Source organism: Oryctolagus cuniculus, chromosome 5 (genome assembly GCF_964237555.1).
Source record: "Oryctolagus cuniculus chromosome 5, mOryCun1.1, whole genome shotgun sequence".
NCBI lineage: Eukaryota > Metazoa > Chordata > Mammalia > Lagomorpha > Leporidae > Oryctolagus > Oryctolagus cuniculus.
This window is the reverse complement of record NC_091436.1, coordinates 131,848,526-131,868,248: the sequence shown is the minus strand read 5'-3', so window position 1 is coordinate 131,868,248 and position 19,723 is coordinate 131,848,526. Positions and strand designations below refer to the sequence as shown.

The 19,723-nt window shown below is 45.0% G+C and overlaps 1 protein-coding gene across 2 annotated transcripts in view; it reads left to right on the top strand.

The window, feature by feature from the left end:
* Nucleotides 1-19,723, top strand: part of ZFAND3 (zinc finger AN1-type containing 3) — a 330,808-nt gene continuing 311,085 nt past the window's right edge. For both annotated transcript variants that reach the window (XM_070074120.1, XM_002714678.5), the window contains exon 1: nucleotides 1-250. In XM_070074120.1, coding sequence (XP_069930221.1) covers nucleotides 180-250 — 71 coding nt within the window. In that variant the 5' untranslated portion in view covers nucleotides 1-179. The remainder of the gene's footprint in view (nucleotides 251-19,723) is intronic.

Genomic DNA, 19,723 nt, shown 5'->3' with positions numbered 1-19,723 from the left:
GGAATCCCGGCTCCGAGCCCCGGACTCGCGCCCGCCCGCGCGCCCGCTCCCTCCCCCTCCCCCTGCCCCGAGCCCCCCGACGCCGCCGCCGCTGCCGCCGCCTCCTTCGAGCGGGGCCCAGGCCCAGCCGCCGCCGCCGCCACCGCTGCCGCCGCCGAGCTCCGCCGCCGCCGAGCACCATGGGAGACGCCGGGAGCGAGCGCAGCAAAGCGCCCAGCCTGCCGCCGCGCTGTCCCTGCGGCTTCTGGGGGTAAGTGCGGGCAGGGTGGGGGCGGGGGCGGTGTGGGGGCCGCGGGGGCCGGGCTGCCGGGGGCTGGGGTGGGGGTGGGCGCTCGGGGCCCGGAAGGCCGGAGCCCTGGGGGCTGGGCCCAGGCCGGGCCTGCAGGGAGGGGGCAGGGGTAGCGTCCCGGGGAGGGCTGGCGGGTGGGGAGCTGGGGTGGGCGAAGAAGGCCCCGTCCTGGGTGCGCTGCCACCCTCGGGTAGGCTTGAGGCTTGGGCCGATGGGGGCCGGCGGGGCCACGGCTGAGGAGGGGGGTGCTGGGCGGCCAGGAAGGGGTGAGGGGGCGGCGTTGGCACCTCCAGGTGGAGCTGGGGTGCCCCCTTCCCTCGGCGGTGCGGAGGCCGCCCTCCCTCCCCCCGAGTGGGTGCCCTGGCACCGGGAGGGTATTTCCTCTGACTTTTTCACCTTTCCTCCTCCCTGTCCCCAAGAGACTTGCATCATCACTTCCTAAATTATATCCCAGTGCCCCATTTGCTTTCAGGAGGCAGTTCACACGTCGACCATTTGTAAAAATCGAGTCCAGAACCCGGGCTGGGGAAGAGACCTATAAGACTGTTTCAGACGCCTTTCAGGAGAGCTGTAAAATTCCCTTGTCAAAAAATCCCAACAAAACCCCAAGTCTGCCTGGCTGGGGGAATATGAAAGCCAGTTTACTCAGTTGACTGCCAGATTCTCCCTTTTGTCCATTAATTAAAAAAAAATGACACAAATGTTCACAGTGGACAGCATAGAGGACTTGGATATCTTGTGTTCAGATGAAAAAAATGTGAGGTGGAAAATGACACCCTCCCAAGGTACAGTTTAAATTCTCCTTGTAACACCTCAGATTTTCAGTTTTCGTGGATTGCCACCTAACAGGTGCCTCCATTGGACCACATGACTCTGCTTCCTAGTGGGGAGATGAGGCACCGAGGGCCTACCCTGTGCTGCTTTATTTTTAAAAGATTCATTACTTATGGAGGTGCATAGGGGCAGGAAGGGAGTTATTTACCCGGAGGACATCTTGGAGAGAAGTCCTGAAGTAGTTTGTCTTTGCAGTTGTCGATATCTGAGGAATTAGTTTAGAAATTAAGGCCGTGATTTTAGGACTGCAGAGAAAAACTAGAAAGTGGATCTTAAAGTGCATGTCTTGATTTTGTCAAAGCCCAAGGTTGTAAGGAAGAAGTGGGTCTTCACTTTCTCATCTTTCTACCTAGTGGAAGGGTATTAGTGAAAATTACCAAAAGCGTTGTCAAAAGTCCTGAATATGTGGGCATATTTTAGGTTTATAGTCTTCGCTTTGTCTTGACTTGACAGTAGTAGTTGGGTTGTGTGCCACGTGCTCTCCTGGACAGTCTCATTCCCACAAGAACCTTTCGAGGTAGGAAGCGTTATGTCCTCGTTACTAGATAGGGAAACTGAGGCTTGAGGAGGATGGATTAACTTGTAGGGTGGAGGTGGCAGGCCTTTGGCATGCTTAGTGCCATCACATGTATGACATCAGTCTGGTGGCCTGGAAAAATCCCATATCACAAGCCTCAGATTATAACTTGTAAGACATGAGCCTTAAGAAGGCTGCCAGTGACAACTAATGCCTGGGATCCATCAGAGGCCTGTCTCCTGGCAACACGTGTATGTTCTGGGGACCATTATCATGAGTGGAATCCTCACTGAAACCAAGGAGATGGGCTAGCCTTCCAACTTCAGCCAGCATGGTTCTGCAGAAGAGTGGTAGTAGCAGGCAGGGAAACTTAGTGCTGATGTTTTACTTGATCTGCAAGCAGCCAGAACTTTTTTTTTCTTTTTTTGATATGTTCCGTCTGGCAGTTTTTATAAACTGCAAATTGCCCAAGAGGAGTAGTGAACACAAAACTATTTTTGTTATGGTGAAAGTGTTTTTATTGTGCAGTGTTTTAACCTTTCTTTAGGGTGTTTATAGACAACTGTTTAGTTTGTATTTTGTACCAAAGGAGAACAAAATTGATGCCTTGTTTCCATCACACCGTAACTCATTTTGAACATTTCTCCTATTACATGAGCCATATTCATGTTATTTTCATTAAGAAAACTTAGAATTTATCCAACAGATATTTGAGTGCCTCTGATATAATAATGGCTGAGAGGGTGGTGGCCCTGTCCTCTGGGGCATAGGGCATACAACTAGTTGTGATGAATTGTGCAGGGGATCCTGAGAAGTGTATACCCTGGCTGGGAGGGAGGTAGAAGAACCAGGTAGGGAGCTTGGAAGAAGTGACGCTTTAGCCTAGACAGATTGCTGAAAGGGTAGGAGGAAGAGAGAGTGGAAATAGAAGAGTGTTTCTTTCAGGCAGAGGGAATAGCATGATTGAAACCCAGGATGTGAGAGTGGGCATTACACTTTTGAGGAAGACAAAGTTCATTGGTTCATTTGGTAGGTCATAAATGGGGATCAGCTAGAGCAGAAGCTGGGGAGGTGGGAGAATTTGTGGTACTTGGCTCCTTTAGTATGTTCAGGACTTTGGACTTTTATCCTGAGTGCACTGGCAAGCTGTTGAAGAACTTTGAGCGGGGAGTGACGTGATTATCTGCAGTGATAATAGAAGATTATTGGTTGATGCTGAGAGTGGCATGGGTGTGTGAGTATGACTGTGTGCATGTGGTGTGTGTATGTTCACGTTGCCAAATCTAAGAGCCCTGTCCGGAGGGGGTGATCCAGGCCAGCTGTGATGATAGCATGGACTGGCGTGGCTGGGGAGAAGAGAGAGGAGGAGGTCGATGCGAAAGCCATTTGGGAGGTATCTTTTGTCTTTTCTCTTCATGAACATGAAGGCTGTATACAACATGGCACTCTCTGGAAGCCATGGGCCTTTTAAAGTCAGCTAGCCAGGGCCCACACCCAGCCCTTTGCAGGGAGCCTCAGCAGAATGTTCTGGCATGCACAGATGAAAGGCAGCTCTTCAGGATTGCTCTCCCCAGTGACTCAGGCTGCAGGACTCGCTGCCCAGCATTGTCTAGTCAAGACACCATGCAGTGGGGCTTAACCAGGAGAGCTCCGAGGTCTTTCAGTGAGATTGCATTCGGAAAGGAGAATGACCAGGGGACTCTATAAATGTCTTACTGCTGGGAAACCCCCACCTTCCAGTTCTTCCCTCTTGGTTTGGAGTGTAATTGTGTACAGGTAATTAAATTATTTTGTAGATAGACCATCTCTCCACTGGGAAACTTTGGCTCCTTGGAAATTGTTGAAAGAGTATCCTGTTTGTAAAAGTGGGAAGTTGTATATATGATATTTTTAGGATTACAATGATTTATCCCTGAGACCCAACTTAAAACTTTCGGTGAAAGCCGGCGCCGCGGCTCACTAGGCTAATCCTCCGCCTTGCGGCGCCGGCACACCGGGTTCTAGTCCCGGTCGGGGCGCCGGATTCTGTCCCGGTTGCCCCTCTTCCAGGCCAGCTCTCTGCTGTGGCCCGGGAGTGCAGTGGAGGATGGCCCAAGTGCTTGGGCCCTGCACCCCATGGGAGACCAGGAGAAGCACCTGGTTCCTGGCTTCGGATCAGCGCGGTGCTCAGGCCGCAGCACGCAGGCAGCGGCGGCCATTGGAGGGTGAACCAACGGCAAAGGAAGACCTTTCTCTCTGTCTCTCTCTCTCACTGTCTACTCTGCCTGTCAGAAAAAACAAACAGAAAAAAAACTTTTAGTGAAATAAGAATGTTTTCTTTGCTCTTTTTAGGGACATAGTAATCAGACAGAAAATATACTCTGACACATGTCATATCTGAAATGAGGTAGTATATACTTCCGTGAATGTATACTTCCATGAAAGAATATACTTCCACGAGAGCACTTCTAATCTAAACAGATACAAGTGGTTTTAGTTGAATCTGTATTTAAAATGATTTAGTAATTTCGAATGTACAGTCACTTGATTCTTCACAAATACTTTCCAAAGTTGTTGAAAGAGCAGACTTAGAATATTATAGACAAGCCCAGAAAGAATAAAAGAATATACTGTAGATAATAGAGAACGTAATTAGAATGGAACAATTTTTTCTCCCTGATTCTACTTAAGGGTAAAAACCCAATTATTGTTACTGATATTTTGCTTTCACAATTGGAAACAGTCTATTTTAATGAAATATTATGGAAACCTTAGGAAGTACTATTTCTTTCATAAATAAGCCTAAAGTATAGTAGAAATAAATGTTCAATCTTGTAGTTAGGGAATAATATAATATTTAGGTATTTTTTTTTAAATTATGTTTTCATTGTATTTGAAAGGCAGAGGGGCCAGCACTGTGGCATAGCAGGTAGAGCCACTGTCTGCAGTGTTGGCATCCCATATGTGTGCTGGTTCGAGTCCTAGCTGCTCCACTTTTTTTTTTTTTTTTTTTTTTTTGACAGGCAGAGTGGACAGTGAGTGAGAGAGACAGAGAGAAAGGCAGGAGCCAGGTACTTATCCTGGTCTCCCATGGGGTGCAGGGCCCAAGCACCCGGGCCATCTTCCACTGCACTCCTTGGCCACAGCAGAGAGCTGGCCTGGAAGAGGGGCAACCGGGACTAGAACCCGGTGTGCCGGCGCCGCAAGGCGAAGGATTAGCCTAGTGAGCTGCGGCGCCAGCCGCTGCTCTGCTTCTGACAGTAGCTCCCTGCTAGTGAACCTGGGAAAGAGCAGATGACGGCCTGATGCTCGGGCGCCTGCCACCCACGTGGGAGAACCAGGTAGAGCTCCTGGCTTCCTCCTGGTGCAGACCTGACTGTTGTGGCCATTCGAGGAATGACCCAGTGGAAGGAAGATCTCTTTCTCTGTGCTTCTCTGCCACTCTGCTTTTCAAATAAATAAAAACTTTTTTTTTTAAAGTTCTTTTGTTGTAACAAATCATGCCATGAAACAATTATTACATAAGGGTGCATTTTCTTTAGAAGAATAGATTTTATTGGCATTTTGTTTTTGTGATTAATTCTGTTGAAACATTTTCCCTACAGACTAGATTTGCTTGATAATTGTGTTTTAAATAAAGATAGGCAGAGATGGGGATAGGCGTAATCTCACAAAATAGATTCCATTCCTGAAATGATTACCAATAGTTTATTGAAAACATGATTTGTTTTATTCCACTTTATTTTTGGTGATAACATACTGACTAGTTTAGCTGAAATGGAATCCATGTATTTTTTTCTCTGAGCCTAGGCTTTGAATTGAAATGGAGCATAATCTTTGTTACTGTCACTGCATGGGTACTGTGGCGAGTATGCTTGGCTCTTAGCAGTGTGTGGCTCTCACACTCTTTTTGCTTCTGTAGTTTTAGTCTCACAGTTGGAACATGTTGTCACACTTCAGCATAACCTGGGCTTTCATGTTCATGTGAATACAGTATGAATCATTAATCAGTAGAATGTTCATACCAGTGATATCACTAATTATCCCTTGGTTATAAAATTTTCTTGGGGAGCAGGCATTGTGGCGCAATGGCTGAGTTATGCTTGGGGTACCTGCATCTTGTATCAGAATGCAGGTTCAAGTCCTAGCTGCTCTGATTCTAATCAAGTTTTCTGTTAGTATGTCTGAGAAGACAATGGAAGATGGCCCAGGTACTTGGGCCATGCCATGTAGGTGGGAGACCTGGATGGATTTCTGGCTCCTGGCTTCAACCTGGCGCAGCCCTAGCTGTTATGATTTGGGGGACTGATACAATGGGTGGAAGATCTGTCTCTGTCTTGTTGTCCTGCCTTTCAAATAAATAAATAAGTAAATAAACCCTAAAAAATAAAACTTCCATAAACATGCCCTTTAAAACAGAAAATTTGCTTGTGTAGTTTGTCTTGTATCTTTGAGTATTGTATGTTATCTGAAGGTGCAATATGATCTAAATGTAAACATTCAATAGCAGTTATCTACTTTATTTTCCTGATTGCATTTCATATATCCAGAAGATATAAAGCTTGTGTCTTTGACACAACAGAATGCAAGGAGATAGATATTTTTATTTATTTATTTAAAAGGCGGAGTTACAGAGAGGCAGAGGCAGAGAGAGAGAGAGAGTGAGTTCTTCCATCTGCTGGTTCACTCCCCAAATGGCCGCAATGGCTGGAGCTGGGCTGATCTAGAGCCAGGAACTTCTTTCGGGTCTCCCATGTGGGTGCAGGGGCCCAAGGACTTTGGCCATCTTCTGCTTTCCCAGAAGCGGAGAGTTCGATCTGAAGTGGAACAGCTGGGACTGGAACCCTCACCCATATAGGATGCTGGCACTGCAGACAGTGACTTTATCCACTACACCACAGTGTTGGCCCTCAGATATTTTTAAAATGCTTAAAGAAAATAGTCTTCTTATATTGATTTGAAGCAATAGCTTATTAGAGTTAGGTCCAGTTAGCATGCATGGCTGTTTTGATGTTAACTTTTTCTCTTCATTTACCAGTTTGCTCCTCACTCATCTTCCATCGCCCCATCATTGCCATCTCCTATTGCCCTTTCCCCAAAAGAGGAGTATTCAGTAGTTTATAATACTGAAAAGTTTTGCCTAAATGTCTCTTTGTAGTCATTAATAGTATCACAGTTGACAATACTTTTCACAAACTAATCTCTTGTTGGCTGGAAAAGTTAGAGGACTAAGGATCCTCAAGTCTTCAAAAGTTAAAAAACAAAAAACACCCAAACCAAGAAGAATGTATAAGGTACTAATTACTTAGAACAGGGTACTAAGAGGGTGAGAACTAATATAATTTGGTATTTTTTTATATTTGCCACCAGGTCCCTTTTTTTTTTTTTTTTAAGATTTATTTATTTATTTGAAAGAGTTACACAGAGAAGGAGAGACGGAGACAGAGAGAGAGAGAGGTCTTCCATCTGCTGGTTCACTTCCCAATTGGCTGCAATGGTTGGAGCTGTGCTGATCCAAAGCCAGGAGCCTGGAGCTGCTTCTGGGTCTCCCATGTGGGTGCAGAGGCCCAAAGACTTGAGCCATCTTCTGCTGCTTTCCTAGGCCATAGCAGAGAGCTGGATTGGAAGTGGAGCAGCCGAGACTTGAACCGGCGCCCATATGGGATGCCAGCATTTCAGGCGGCAGTTTTACCCACTATGCCGCAGTACTGGCCCCATAATTTGGAATTTTTATTAGGTCATAAAGAGATTGTTTTTATTCGAAGTAATTCAGTCTTTTGTATTCCTACAATAATCACAGATCTAGGGCGGGCTTTCTGGCACAGTGGGTTGTAACTCCTTGTGACAATGGCGTCCCATATCAGTTTGAATCCTGGCTGTTCTGCTTCTGATCCAGCTCCCTCCCTGCTAATGTGCCTATGAAGGCAGTCGAAGATGGCCTAAGTGCTTGGGTCCCTGCCATCCATTTGGGAGACCAGGATGGAGTTCCTGGCTTTTGGCTTTAGCTTGGCTCAGCCCTGGCTGTTGTGTGTGTGGGCATTTGGAGAGTGAAACAGTGGATGGAAGATCTTTTTCTCTCTCACCCATGCCCCTGCCCTGCTTCCTTCCCCCGTCTGCCAAGTAAATCAATAACTAAATCTTTCAAAAAAATCTCAAATCAAGATCAAGATGGTGGCTAATTTTTTTTGTTGTTTTACTTGAGCCCTGGTGGCTTGGGCTGTACACTGAGGCCAGTCTAGTAACATTCTCCCCTACCTTCACCCAGTACACAACCATTCCCCGCTTTCCTTTTCTCTTTTTAAAGAAAGGCTGGGGCTAAGGTTGGTATCAACAGATCCACATGGAGGAAGTGACTGGTCATGACCCCATGTTGACTTACTGAGTGGTGGTATTGGATTTTGTGTTATAATGGTTTGCAGAAGAGTGCCTTTTATTGCTGCCATGTGTATGACACAGTGTCACTCATGTCCTTCCGGGGGCTTTGAGTAACAGTGAGTTTGCTCTGGGCTGGGTCCCTGTGTGATGTGACAAGATTACATTGTTGAATGAGACATTTAGACACACAAAAGATATTTCCTGTATGTATTACATGCAGAAGGATGGTTAAGGAAATTTATTTAGTGTTTAATAATCAGAATCTAAGACAGTATTCTAGAATTACACAGTCCATTATGGTAGCCACTAGCTACAAGTAGAAGTTTAAATTTAGATTAATTAAACTTAAATAGAATTAAAAATTTAGTTCCTCAGTCACAGGAGCTGCGTTTTCAGTACTCACCAGCCCAGTAGTTAGGAGATACCCTGCCGGGGAACACGGAGAACTTCCTCATCCTCCTAGGTTCCACTTCACAGTGCTATTTTAGAATGTTGTCCTGATAGGCAAACAGAATTTTCAAGTCTGTTTTCTTTTTGGCTTTCCAGATTCCTTTTTTCTTATATCCTGAAAGTGAGGAACTTGTCTCACTTAACTGTACATTTCTTTCCAGCTTGGATATATTTTATTTCTTCTAGGAAAATCAGTACTGTTGTTAATCCACATTACTGGGAGCTGCTCCTTTGATCAGCTATGGGAATTAAGATTTCAGTATTACTCTATAATTTGAACACTTTTTCTCAATGTTAGTACTTAGTATTATTAAACTGGCAACCTGCAAGGCTTATACAGGGACGTATTTGTCTAATAGAAGATGAATTTTTCCTTTAGAGTGATAGAATTTTTTAAGGAACTCATCTTTTTGAAGGGATTATGACTTGTAGAGGAATAACATTTATTTTCAGAAATGTAAATCTCGTATGGCAACTAACTTTATATGTGATTAAAGTTGAGTACATTTGTTTTTCTGGTAAGTTGAAGTCTGGAGAAAGGTGGAATATATGGGAATGTTCAGCAACTGAGCAAAAGTAAATGGATGTACCATACTGAGCGAATGACCCAAGATGAATGAAAGTGACATGTTGTCCCTGAGGCCGGGGCAGAGCTGCAGACAGCCAGGTACCTGAAAGGTGTGCCTGTGTCTGTTCCCAGAGGAGGGATGGTGTGCCAAGTGACTGCATCTGTTCATTCTGCTGGACCAGATGTCTCAATATCACAGACAGGCTTGCATTCATAGTAGGGCAGAAGATGTTCTAGGAGAGATTATCCATGTTGTTTGTACCACTCTTGTGTCTTTGAGTGTAATGTGTGATGTACATGGGACCTTTCGGGGAATGGTTTTCTCGTTTCTTTCTGCAGTAGTGGTGTGGAATGTTAGCTGCTGATGTCTGGGCTAATAGTGGACGCCTGCAGACTGGTATGTTGAAGCGCGCGTGTGTAGACTAATCACTCAGTCACACTTCGTGGCAGGAATTCTGCATTCTGATCAGCATCACAGATACTCTCCCTGCAGTCTCGTTCCTGGACCAGGCACTTGATGTTCTTACATAAGCTTGTGTTAGTAACATTTCTGAGCAGGGTTCAAGGAGCTTTGTGTAAGCTGGAAGAGCAGAGGCTGTTTTTGGGGAACCAGAATGTTAGAGGGCTTTGCTGCAATGTCTGTGCTTTCAAAGCTTTTGCTTACTTAGGGTCATCATTTTTTAGTTTCAGTTCTTTCTAGGATGCCTTTTATGGATAGATGTGCTGGCAGAGTTACCCCCGAAAGGATTTATGACTAAAATACAAAGTGTATTGAATAATACAGTCATTCTTAAACTCATCAGAAGTTATTAACCAACAAAAAAGAAGAAACTGGCAGTGAGAGAAGGCATGGTGTATTTCAGTGGAAGTTGATCCTTGATTTCTGTGCCTGGGGAGGCGTGGATGATGTAATTCTTTCTCCTTTCAGTTGCACTGAAATCCAGAACACCAAACACATGTGTGTTTGCATATGAAACTTTGGCTGTATTTACAAAATCCTCTCAGTGTGTGACTTCATCATATACAATTTTACTTAGTTTGCCTTTCCCTTTTAATATATCTCTAACCTATTCTTCTAACCTTTAAAAATAGAGGGGTGTTTTAAAAATTGACCCATATAAAGGCTTGCATACTGGAAACTTCAGAAATCATTTTGTTGATAAACATGTGGCAACATGTTTATGTAATCTGCTTTCTTTGCACCTTCCCACCCTTACCAGTATTTGCATTCTGCATTTTGTTTTTTCCTCAATGTATATTGTACAGGATCTAATCTAGAAACAGTTGCTGTGACTGAAATGATAAAATCTTTGCAAATGACAGATAAACTCTTAAAATAAAGTGTGGAGTATTGCACTATGTATACTAGTTTCTTTAGGGGTTTATGATCTCAATAGTATCAGTAAGGATTAATTTAGAAAATGATACCCATCATAAATCTTGATCGATGGAAGTTACTGCAGTCTGCCTCCCCTCCGCCCCCAAAGATTTACTTATTTATTTGAAAGGGAGTTACAGTGAGGGGGAGGGGATATTGATCTTCCATCTTGTTTGCTTCCCAAATTGCTGCAGTGGCTGGAGCTGGGTTGATCCGAAGCCAGGAACCAGGAGTTATTTCTGGGTGTCCCAGGTGGGTGCAGGGGTTCAAGGAATTGGGCCATTCCTCGCTGCCTTTTTGAGTGCATTAGCAGGGAGCCCGATTGGAAGTGGAGCAGCTGGGACTTGAACTGGCATCCATATGGGATGCCAGTGTTGCAGGTGGCAGTTTTATGTGTTGCACAATGCTGGCCCCAATATGAAGATTTTTTTTTTTAAATTTATTTATTTACTTGAAAGAGTTACACAGAGCGAGAAGGAGAGGCAGAGAGAGAGGTCTTCCATCTACTGGTTCACTCCCCAGTTGGCTGCAACAGCTGGAGCTGCGCTGATCTGAAGCCAGGGGCTTCTTCTGGGATTCCCCCGTGGGTGCAGGGGCCCAAGGACTTGGACCATCTTCTGCTTTCCCAGGCCATAGCAGAGAGCTGGATCAGAAGTGGAGCAGCTGGGACTAGAACCGGCGCCCGTATGGGATACCAGCACTGCTGGTGGCGGCTTTACCTTATACGCTACAGCACTGGCCCCGAAAACTTTTTAAAAAGACTTATTTAGTGGAGAGAGAGAAGGAGAGAAGAGAAGGGAGAGGGAGAGAAAGAACAGGTACCCCTATCCACTGCTGCGAAGCCCCCTGATGATCCTCCAGTGCCAGTGTGAGTAAGGTACCCTGTCAGTGCGCTCACGGTGTCCTCCAGTGCTCTCCTGCACCACTTTCCTCAGAATGTTTTCCCAGCGTATTGGTGTGCCTCTCCATCTAGACCACGTTTTCTTAGGACAAGAGCCACAGCAAGGTGTCTCATGCCTACTAGATCTCAAAGCACACGAGAGAATGCTTAACGAGTGTTTGCTGAACAAGGGATTGGCTCTGGAGAGTGGCCAAAAGGATCAGAAATCTTATCAGCTAATTAGGTGGCAGCGGCCTGGAGAGCACCAAAAGTAACAGACTGCCCTGTTGAGTCAGGAAGCTTCTGCATCTATTGTGCTTTCATTTAGGGCTGGGAAGTTAGCTCTGTAGAAAAGTAATTACCATGGCCAGGCACTGTAGCAAGGGCTTGATGGGTACTGGAGCTTACTGACCCTCAAAGCAACTCTCAGAGTTAGACAGTGAGAGAGAGAGACAGACAGAGAGAAAGGTCTTCCTTCCGTTGGTTCACCCCCCAAATGGCCGCTATGGCCAATGCGCTGCACCGATCCGAAGCCAGGAGCCAGATGCTTCTCTTGGTCTCCCAATGCAGGTGCAGGGCCCAAGCACTTGGGCCATCCTCCACTGCCTTCCAGGGCCATAGCAGAGAGCTGGACTGGAAGAGGAGCAACCAGGACTAGAATTGGCACTCCAACTGGGACTAGAACCCGTGGCACCAGCACCGCAGGTGGAGGATTAGCCTAGTGAGCTGCACCGCCGGCCAGATTTTTTTTTTTTTTTTTAAAGATTTACTTGAAATTTAGAGAGACATACTCATAACCCCACACACATACCAAACGAGCTTCTATCCTCTGGTTCATTCCCCAGATGGTGACAATGGCCAGGACTGAGCTAGGCTGAAGCCAGGAGCCAGTCTTCCCACAAAGGTGCCAGGGGTCATCTTCCACTGCTTTTCCTAGGCTATTAGCAGGGAGTTGGTTTGGAAATGGAACAGCCGGGACACGAAATGATGCCACATGGGGATGCTGGTGTTGCAGGCAGTGGCTTTACCTGCTATGCCACAACTCCAGCCCCTATTCTTTTTTAAAGATAAAGAGGCAGAGAGGTAAACCCATATCTTGGATTCCAAAACTCACACCTAGCTGGAGTTGTTGGCTTTCTAGAGATAAGAGATTAGCATACCTCATCTTTGGAGGAGTTTTGAAGAAACTTTGCAAGGGTCCTTCATTCCTCTTAATAATAATAAAAGTTCTTTTCCCCCAGAAAACCCTATTACTAAATTCTTAGGATTTAATGTAACTTCCTGAGAGAGAGTTATTGTCCATCTGCTGATTTACTCCCCAAATGGCTGCAACAGCCAGAGCTGGGCCAGGATGGAGTCAAGAGCCAGGAGCTCCATCCTAGTCTCTCACAGGGGTAGCAGGGGCCCAGGTAGTTGGGTCATTTTCTGCTGCCCTCCCAGTGCATTAACTGGATTGGAAGCAGAACAGCTCAGACTTGAATCTGCACTCCTGTGTGGGATGACAGCGCTATGGTGGCTTAATCTGCTGTGCTACAATACCTGCCCCCTTTGTAAAATATTTTCAGAGAAAAGGGCTGTGTTAGTTGTTTGTCCAGGAAGAACTAGTAAAGCAGGAGATAGGCAAGAATTTGTTGAACTTACTAGGCTTCGTGAAGCAGAGAGAGAAGAAAAATCAGTTGCAAGGAATGGAATTGGTTATGGCACTACCTGTAAAGGGAAGAAGGTAAATTGAGTCTCCGTGGCCTGCCTGCAGAGACACCAGTGCGATTTCTCTAACTGGTTGAGAAGGTGCCCCTGGGCATGGCAGAAGTGTGAGCCTGTGCGGCTCTCACAGATGGAACACTCATTTTGCGGAAAGCTGCTGTTGTTTCCACTCAACTTTAGTTTGAAATCTGCACTGCAGCTCTCATCCTGTTATCTTTAGCACATTCCTGTGAGAAACCAGGGGACTCACACCCTAGAGTTCAGGAACAGTTAGTGCTTCCTTTAACCCCATCGACCGCTGTTCACGTTAGCGTTAGTTTTTCTACAAGTTACAAATGTGGTCACCTTATATTTTGACTAGAATCCCTAATTACTGTCACCCCACTGTCCTCCATGTGTCCCCATCCTCAGCCCCCATGCACTCTTGTCTTCTAGTTGACCACCTTCTCTGTACCCTTAGCTTTCCTGCTCACCTCCACATCTGTGGTCAGATATAAATCTATCAGTGAGTTTTCTGCACCCCGAGTTTAAATACAAAACCAGCACAGCCTGTTCTACCTGAAAATACCTGGTTTATCTACAGTGAAAACTATTCAAGAGAGGTGGGGGGTGGATGGGAGTTTGGTCTACAGTTTAAGCAGTAGTTGAAATGCCCACACTGCATATCAGAGTGCCTGGGTTCTAGGCCAGATTGGAATGCCAGCCCTGCTTCTGATCCCAGCTTCCTGCTATTGCAAACTCTTGGAGGCAGGAGGTGATGGACTCAGGTAGTTGGGTCTCTGCCACCAACATGGGAGTTTTGGATTACATCCCCAGTTGGGAATTGTGAGCAGAACCACAGCTGGGAGTCAGGCACTATGGTATGTCTTAATGGTGTTTTAACTGCTAGGCCAATGCCTGCTCTCTTTTGTTCAGTTTTTAAAAATAGGGTTTTTTTTCTTTTTAATTGTTGTGTGTGCTATTTTTTTTTTTTTTGTAAGATTTATTTTATTTATTTGAAAGAGTTACAGAGAGAGGTAGAAACAGAGAGAGAGGTCTTCCATCCACTGGTTCACCCCCCTGATGGCTACAAGGGCTGGAGCTGCACTGATCTGAAGCCAGGAGCCAGAGCTTCTTCCGGGTCTCCCATGTGGGTGCAAGGCCCCAAGGACTTGGGCCATCTGCTGCTGCTTTCCCAGGCCACAGCAGAGAGCTGGATCAGAAGAGCAGTGGCTGGGACTAGAACTGGCGCCCATATGGGATGCTGGTGCTTCAGGCCAGGGCTTTAACCCGCTGGGCCACAGCACCGGCCCCTAATTGTTGTGTTTTAAGAGTTCTTTGTATGTTTTGGATAACAGTTCTTTATTAAATGTGTCTTTTGCAAATTTTCCCCCCCAGTCTGTGGTTTATTTTCTTTTTTTTTTTTTTTATTTTTTTTTTTTATTTTTTTTTTTATTTTTTTTTTGACAGGCAGAGTGGACAGTGAGAGAGAGAGACAGAGAGAGAAAGGTCTTCCTTTGCCGTTGGTTCACCCTCCAATGGCCGCCGCTGCAGCCGGCGCACCGCGCTGATCCGATGGCAGGAGCCAGGAGCCAGGTGCTTTTCCTGGTCTCCCATGGGGTGCAGGGCCCAAGCACCTGGGCCATCCTCCACTGCACTCCCTGGCCATAGCAGAGAGCTGGCCTGGAAGAGGGGCAACCGGGACAGAATCCGGCGCCCCAACCGGGACTAGAACCCGGTGTGCCGGCGCCGCAAGGTGGAGGATTAGCCTATTGAGCCACGGCGCCGGCTTGTGGTTTATTTTCTTACTGTGTGAATTTTTATGTATAATTTGATGACTCTTCATATGTATGCATTTTTTTTTTTTTTTTTTTTGACAGGCAGAGTGGACACAGAGAGAGACAGAGAGAAAGGTCTTCCTTTGCCATTCGTTCACCCTCCAATGGCTGCCACGGTCAGCGCGCTACAGCTGGCGCACCACGCTGATCCGAAGGCAGGAGCCAGGTGCTTCTCCTGGTCTCCCATGGGGTGCAGGGCCCAAGCACTTGAGCCATCCTCCACTGCACTCCCGGGCCACAGCAGAGAGCTGGCCTGGAAGAGGGGCAACCGGGACAGAATCTGGCACCCCGATCGGGACTAGAACCCGGTGTGCCAGCGCCGTAGGCGGAGGATTAGCCTGTTGAGCTGCGGCGCAGGCCATATGTATGCATTTGTATAACCACACCTGTTCAGTTTGATGTATAGTTAGAACATTGCAATCCAGCAGGAGTCTACTTTGGGTGCAGCTGATGCCCTGAGCTTTTTTGAACCTCTTCACTAAGGCTTGCTTTTACCTGGTTTTCAATTTTTTTTTATAAATGGAGTAATCTAATATTTTTTTTTGTGTGTGTATGAATGTGTGTTTTGGCTTCTTTCCCTCAGTATTATGACTTTAAATTTATCCACATTTGTATAGAGATAATTATTTTTCATTGCTTGTGGTATTCAAAAGTATAATAGCATAATTCATCCATTCTGTATTTTGGGTTTCCTGGTTTCTGGGTATTGTGGATAATGCTATTATGAACTTTCTTGTGTGTCTTTTGTTTGGACATAGGTGCTCATTTCTCTTTGGTGTTATACCTGGCAGTAGAATTGCTGGATTATAAGGTATATCTGTGGAGTACTTCAAAAAAAGTTCATACAAAATGGAAGTGAAAGATGTATAATTTGGTGCAGTAAAATTTTGAAATTTTTATATATTATGGTTCATTTTTTTAAGATTTATTTATTATTTATTTGAAAGAGTTACACAGAGAGAGGAGAGGCAGAGAGAGATCTTCCATCTGATGGTTCACTCCCCAGTTGGCTGCATCAGCTGGAGCTGTGCTGATCCAAAGCCAGGAGCCAGGTGCTTCTTCCAGGTCTCCCACGTGGGTGCAGGGGCCCAAGCACTTGGGCCATCTTCTGCTTTCCCAGGCCATAGCAGAGAGCTGGATTGTAAGTGGAGCAGCTGGGTCTCGAACCGGTGCCCATTTGGGATGCTGGCACTTCAGGCCAGGGCTTTAATCCGCTACGCCACAGCGCCAGCCCCTATATATGATGATTCTTTAAAAAGTTCATGAAAATTGCAATAGCAATAAGCTGCATGGGTTTCAGAATTTTTTTTGCAACAGAGTAAACCCAGCTTCTGTTCTTCTACAAACCTTTTGTAATACTTTTGCATATGTGTATGTTTCAATTTAGTAAATGCACCAGTTTTCAAAAGTAGTTGTATTGGTTTACACTTCTGTGTCTGTGTATGAGAGTTCTGGGGTTGCACGTATTTATCATTGACTTGTCATTGACTGTCTCTCGGTTTACTTGTGGCTAAGGTTTTGCATAGTGATACTGATTTGCATTTCTTGGATGACTAATGAAATTGAGCACCTTTCTTTATGGGCTGTTTGGCTAAATTTTATTATGAAGTTGCTTGTTCAGTGTTTTATCCATTTTTCTAGTGAGTTGTTTTGCTTTTTTCTGATTTATTTGTGATAATTCTTTACATATTCTGGATAAGTCCATCTTCAGATAGTCTGTGCATGTACTTGCATACTTTTTTTTGATTAGTAAAGGAATGTATTTAGTAAAAAAAAAAAATTACCAATACAAATGAGCGTATGATGAAAGGGATGTCTCCTCTTAACCTTTTATCCCTTAGAGGAATGCCGTATCTGTAGTCTCACTGTCTGGTGAGAATCATGGTCACGTTTCTTGAGTATCCTTTGAGAAATTTATTGTGCATTTGTCCTTTTTTTTTAAATACAGCATATCTACATACTATTCTCTAGCTTTCTGTTTTCTCTTGGTATATCTTCTAATTCTTTCCAAATCAGTATATACATTTCTAGCTGCTGCTTTGAAATGGCAGCAAAGTATTACAATAGGCATGTAGACTTGATTTTATTTAACCAGGCTATCTGGTCTCTTCTTGGCGGTCATTATTGTTAGGCAGATGGTGTCAGATAATTGAATTTTTGGACTGTGGACCATGAGTAACTGTGGAAGTACTTTATGTCTTTTGGATTTTAGGAGAGAGAATGAGCTAGGGCTACACTGTCTAGGTTTATGTGAGTACTTAAGCTATAGCTAAAGACTGGCGGTGGGGGACACAGGAAGTACAGCCCAGTGGTCTCTATGGTATGGGAATAGAGTCGTCAGAATCACTTTTGGGAGCCTTTTCTAAAAAATAGATTACTGGTGCTTTCCCCAGCTCTATTTTGTGGGTCTAGGGTGAGTTCTGGGCAATTTATTTATTTAAAAAGAATTTTTTTAAAGATTTATTTATTTGAAAGAGTTAGAGAAGGTGAGGCAGAGAGAGAGAGAGAGGTCTTCCATCTGCTTGTTCACTGGGACTTGGGCCAATCCAAAGCCAGGAGCCCCCCCCGGGCCCTCCCACAGGGGTGCAGGGGCCCAAGGACTTGGGCCATTTTGTACTGCCTTCCCAGGCCATAGCAGAGAGCTGGATCGGAAGTGGAGCAGCCAGGACTTGAACTGGTGCCCACATGAGATGCTGGCACTGCAGGCGGCGGCCCCACCTGCCACGCCACAGCACTGACCCGGCAATTTATTTTTTACCTTTTTTCTTCCATCCCCAGGCTGTGTGTCACTTTTCTCTTGAGTTCCAGTGGTATAGAGTGAGAAGATAGTTAAGGATGGAACATCTGAGGAACACAGAAAAAGGAGTTTGGGAAGGTGGTAGACAGAGAAAGGAGATAAATCAGATGAGTCAGGGTTACCAAAGCCAAGGGAGAGGATAGTTCAGTGAGGAAATGGCAGTGGGGTCATGCTGCAGGTTGTGGTTAAGTAGGAAGATAAAGGCTTTAGCATAATGTAAGTAAGGCCTTTTTAGTCACATTTGTGTGTCCTGACACCGTCCATTAATGATTCATAAATTGGAAGAACTGTTTTCTATTCTCTCTCTCTTTTTATTTTAGAATTTATTTTATTTGAAAGGCTGAGTGATAGGGACAGAAAATGAGAGAGAGAGAGAGAGAGAGAGAGAGAAAGAGAAAGAGAATGAGAATGAGAATAGCAGCCTCACCTGGGCCAGGCCAAAGGCAGGAGCCTAGAACTCCATTTCTATCTGCCACCTGGTGGCAAGAATCCAAGACCTGGAGCCATCTTCTGCTGCTTTCCCAGGTGCATTAGCAGGTAGCTGGATTGGAAGCAGAGCAGCTGGGGCTGCAGTCAGCACTCTGATGTGGGATGCTAGCATCACAAGTAAGTGGTGGCTTAACCTGCTGCTCCACAACACTTGACTCTGAAAGAATGCTCTTCCAGTAATATATTATGTAACTTTTTAGGGCAAATTAAAAAATCACAACAGACCTTGAACTTCAACTTGAGAGGTTTCAAGAAGTACTTCATCCTTACAATGTTCTGTGTCTGGTGGACAAGACTGCAGCCACCTCATCTGTCTTGATAGTCTTAATTTTGTAGATTTAACCTTTTTTCATAGCTTTTATTTTTTAGGACTAAGCCATTGTTTTTGAGTCTGGACTTTCATTCCTGTAAATAAATATTCAGATGTGTCTTCTAAAGTCCTTCCAGTTACATGTTTTTTTTTTTTTTTTTTTTTTTTTTTTTTAAAGCATCTGTATTGCTTAAAAGATACTATATATTTTCTCCTTCTGCTATAGATTGGGATGGGGTAGAAGGGAGATGATCATATTGGAGGTAATGAGATTTCTTTGTTTCTCTCTCTCTCTCTTTTTTTTAAGGATTTATTTTACTTATTTGAAAGGCAGAGTGATGGAGAGAGAGCGAGAGACAAAGATCTTCCATCCATTGGTTTACTCCCCCTCCCCAAATGATTGCAATGGCCAGGGCAGGATTAGGCCTAAGCCGGGAGCCTGGATCTCCATTCGTGTCTCCCATGTGGCTGGCAGGGACCCAAGTACTTGTGCCATTTTCTGGCTTCCCAGGTGTATTAGCAGGGACCTGGGTTGGAAAAGCAGCCGGGACTCAAACCAGTGCTCTGTTATAGGATGTTGGTGTCGCTAAACTTCTGTGCCACAATGCTGGCCCTAAAATGTATTTCTTAAAAAAAGCTGAAAATACATATTTAGGAAAAGTGAGGTGAAGGGTGAGGTAAAAAGAGAGAACCAGCTGCTTGGCTGATACTGATTTATACTATTTTATTCATGATACAGAGATTCTATCAAATGATGTTAGAGAACACTGTGATTCAGAGTTAAGATCAGGTACATTTTTCAGAATCTTATTTTGCTGCATATCATTTCTATTTTTTTTTTTTTTTTTTTTTGACAGAAGAGTTAGAGACAGAGAGAAAGGTCTTCCTTCCATTGGTTCACCCCCGAAATGGCCGCTATGGCCGGCGCGCTGTGCTGATCCGAAGCCAGGAGCCAGGTGCTTTCTCCTGGTCTCCTGTGCGGGTGCAGGGCCCAAGGACCTGGGTCATCCTCCACTGCCTTCCCGGGCCACAGCAGAGAGCTGGACTGGAAGAATAGCAACTGGGACAGAAGCCACAGAATTCGGCGCCCCAACCGGGACTAGAACCCGGTGTGCCGGTGCTGCAGGCGGAGGATTAACCTAGTGAGCTGTGGCCCACTGCATGTCATTTCTATTAACATTCTTCAGTTTATTTAGCTGTATGATTACTATCTTGTGACTTGAGGAAATTTAAAGTATTTCAGCAGTTGAACTATGTAATCAATAACATTTTGATCATTTTAATTTATTATATGGGCTTTTATTAAAGCATAATTCTGTACTAGTATGTTAATGGT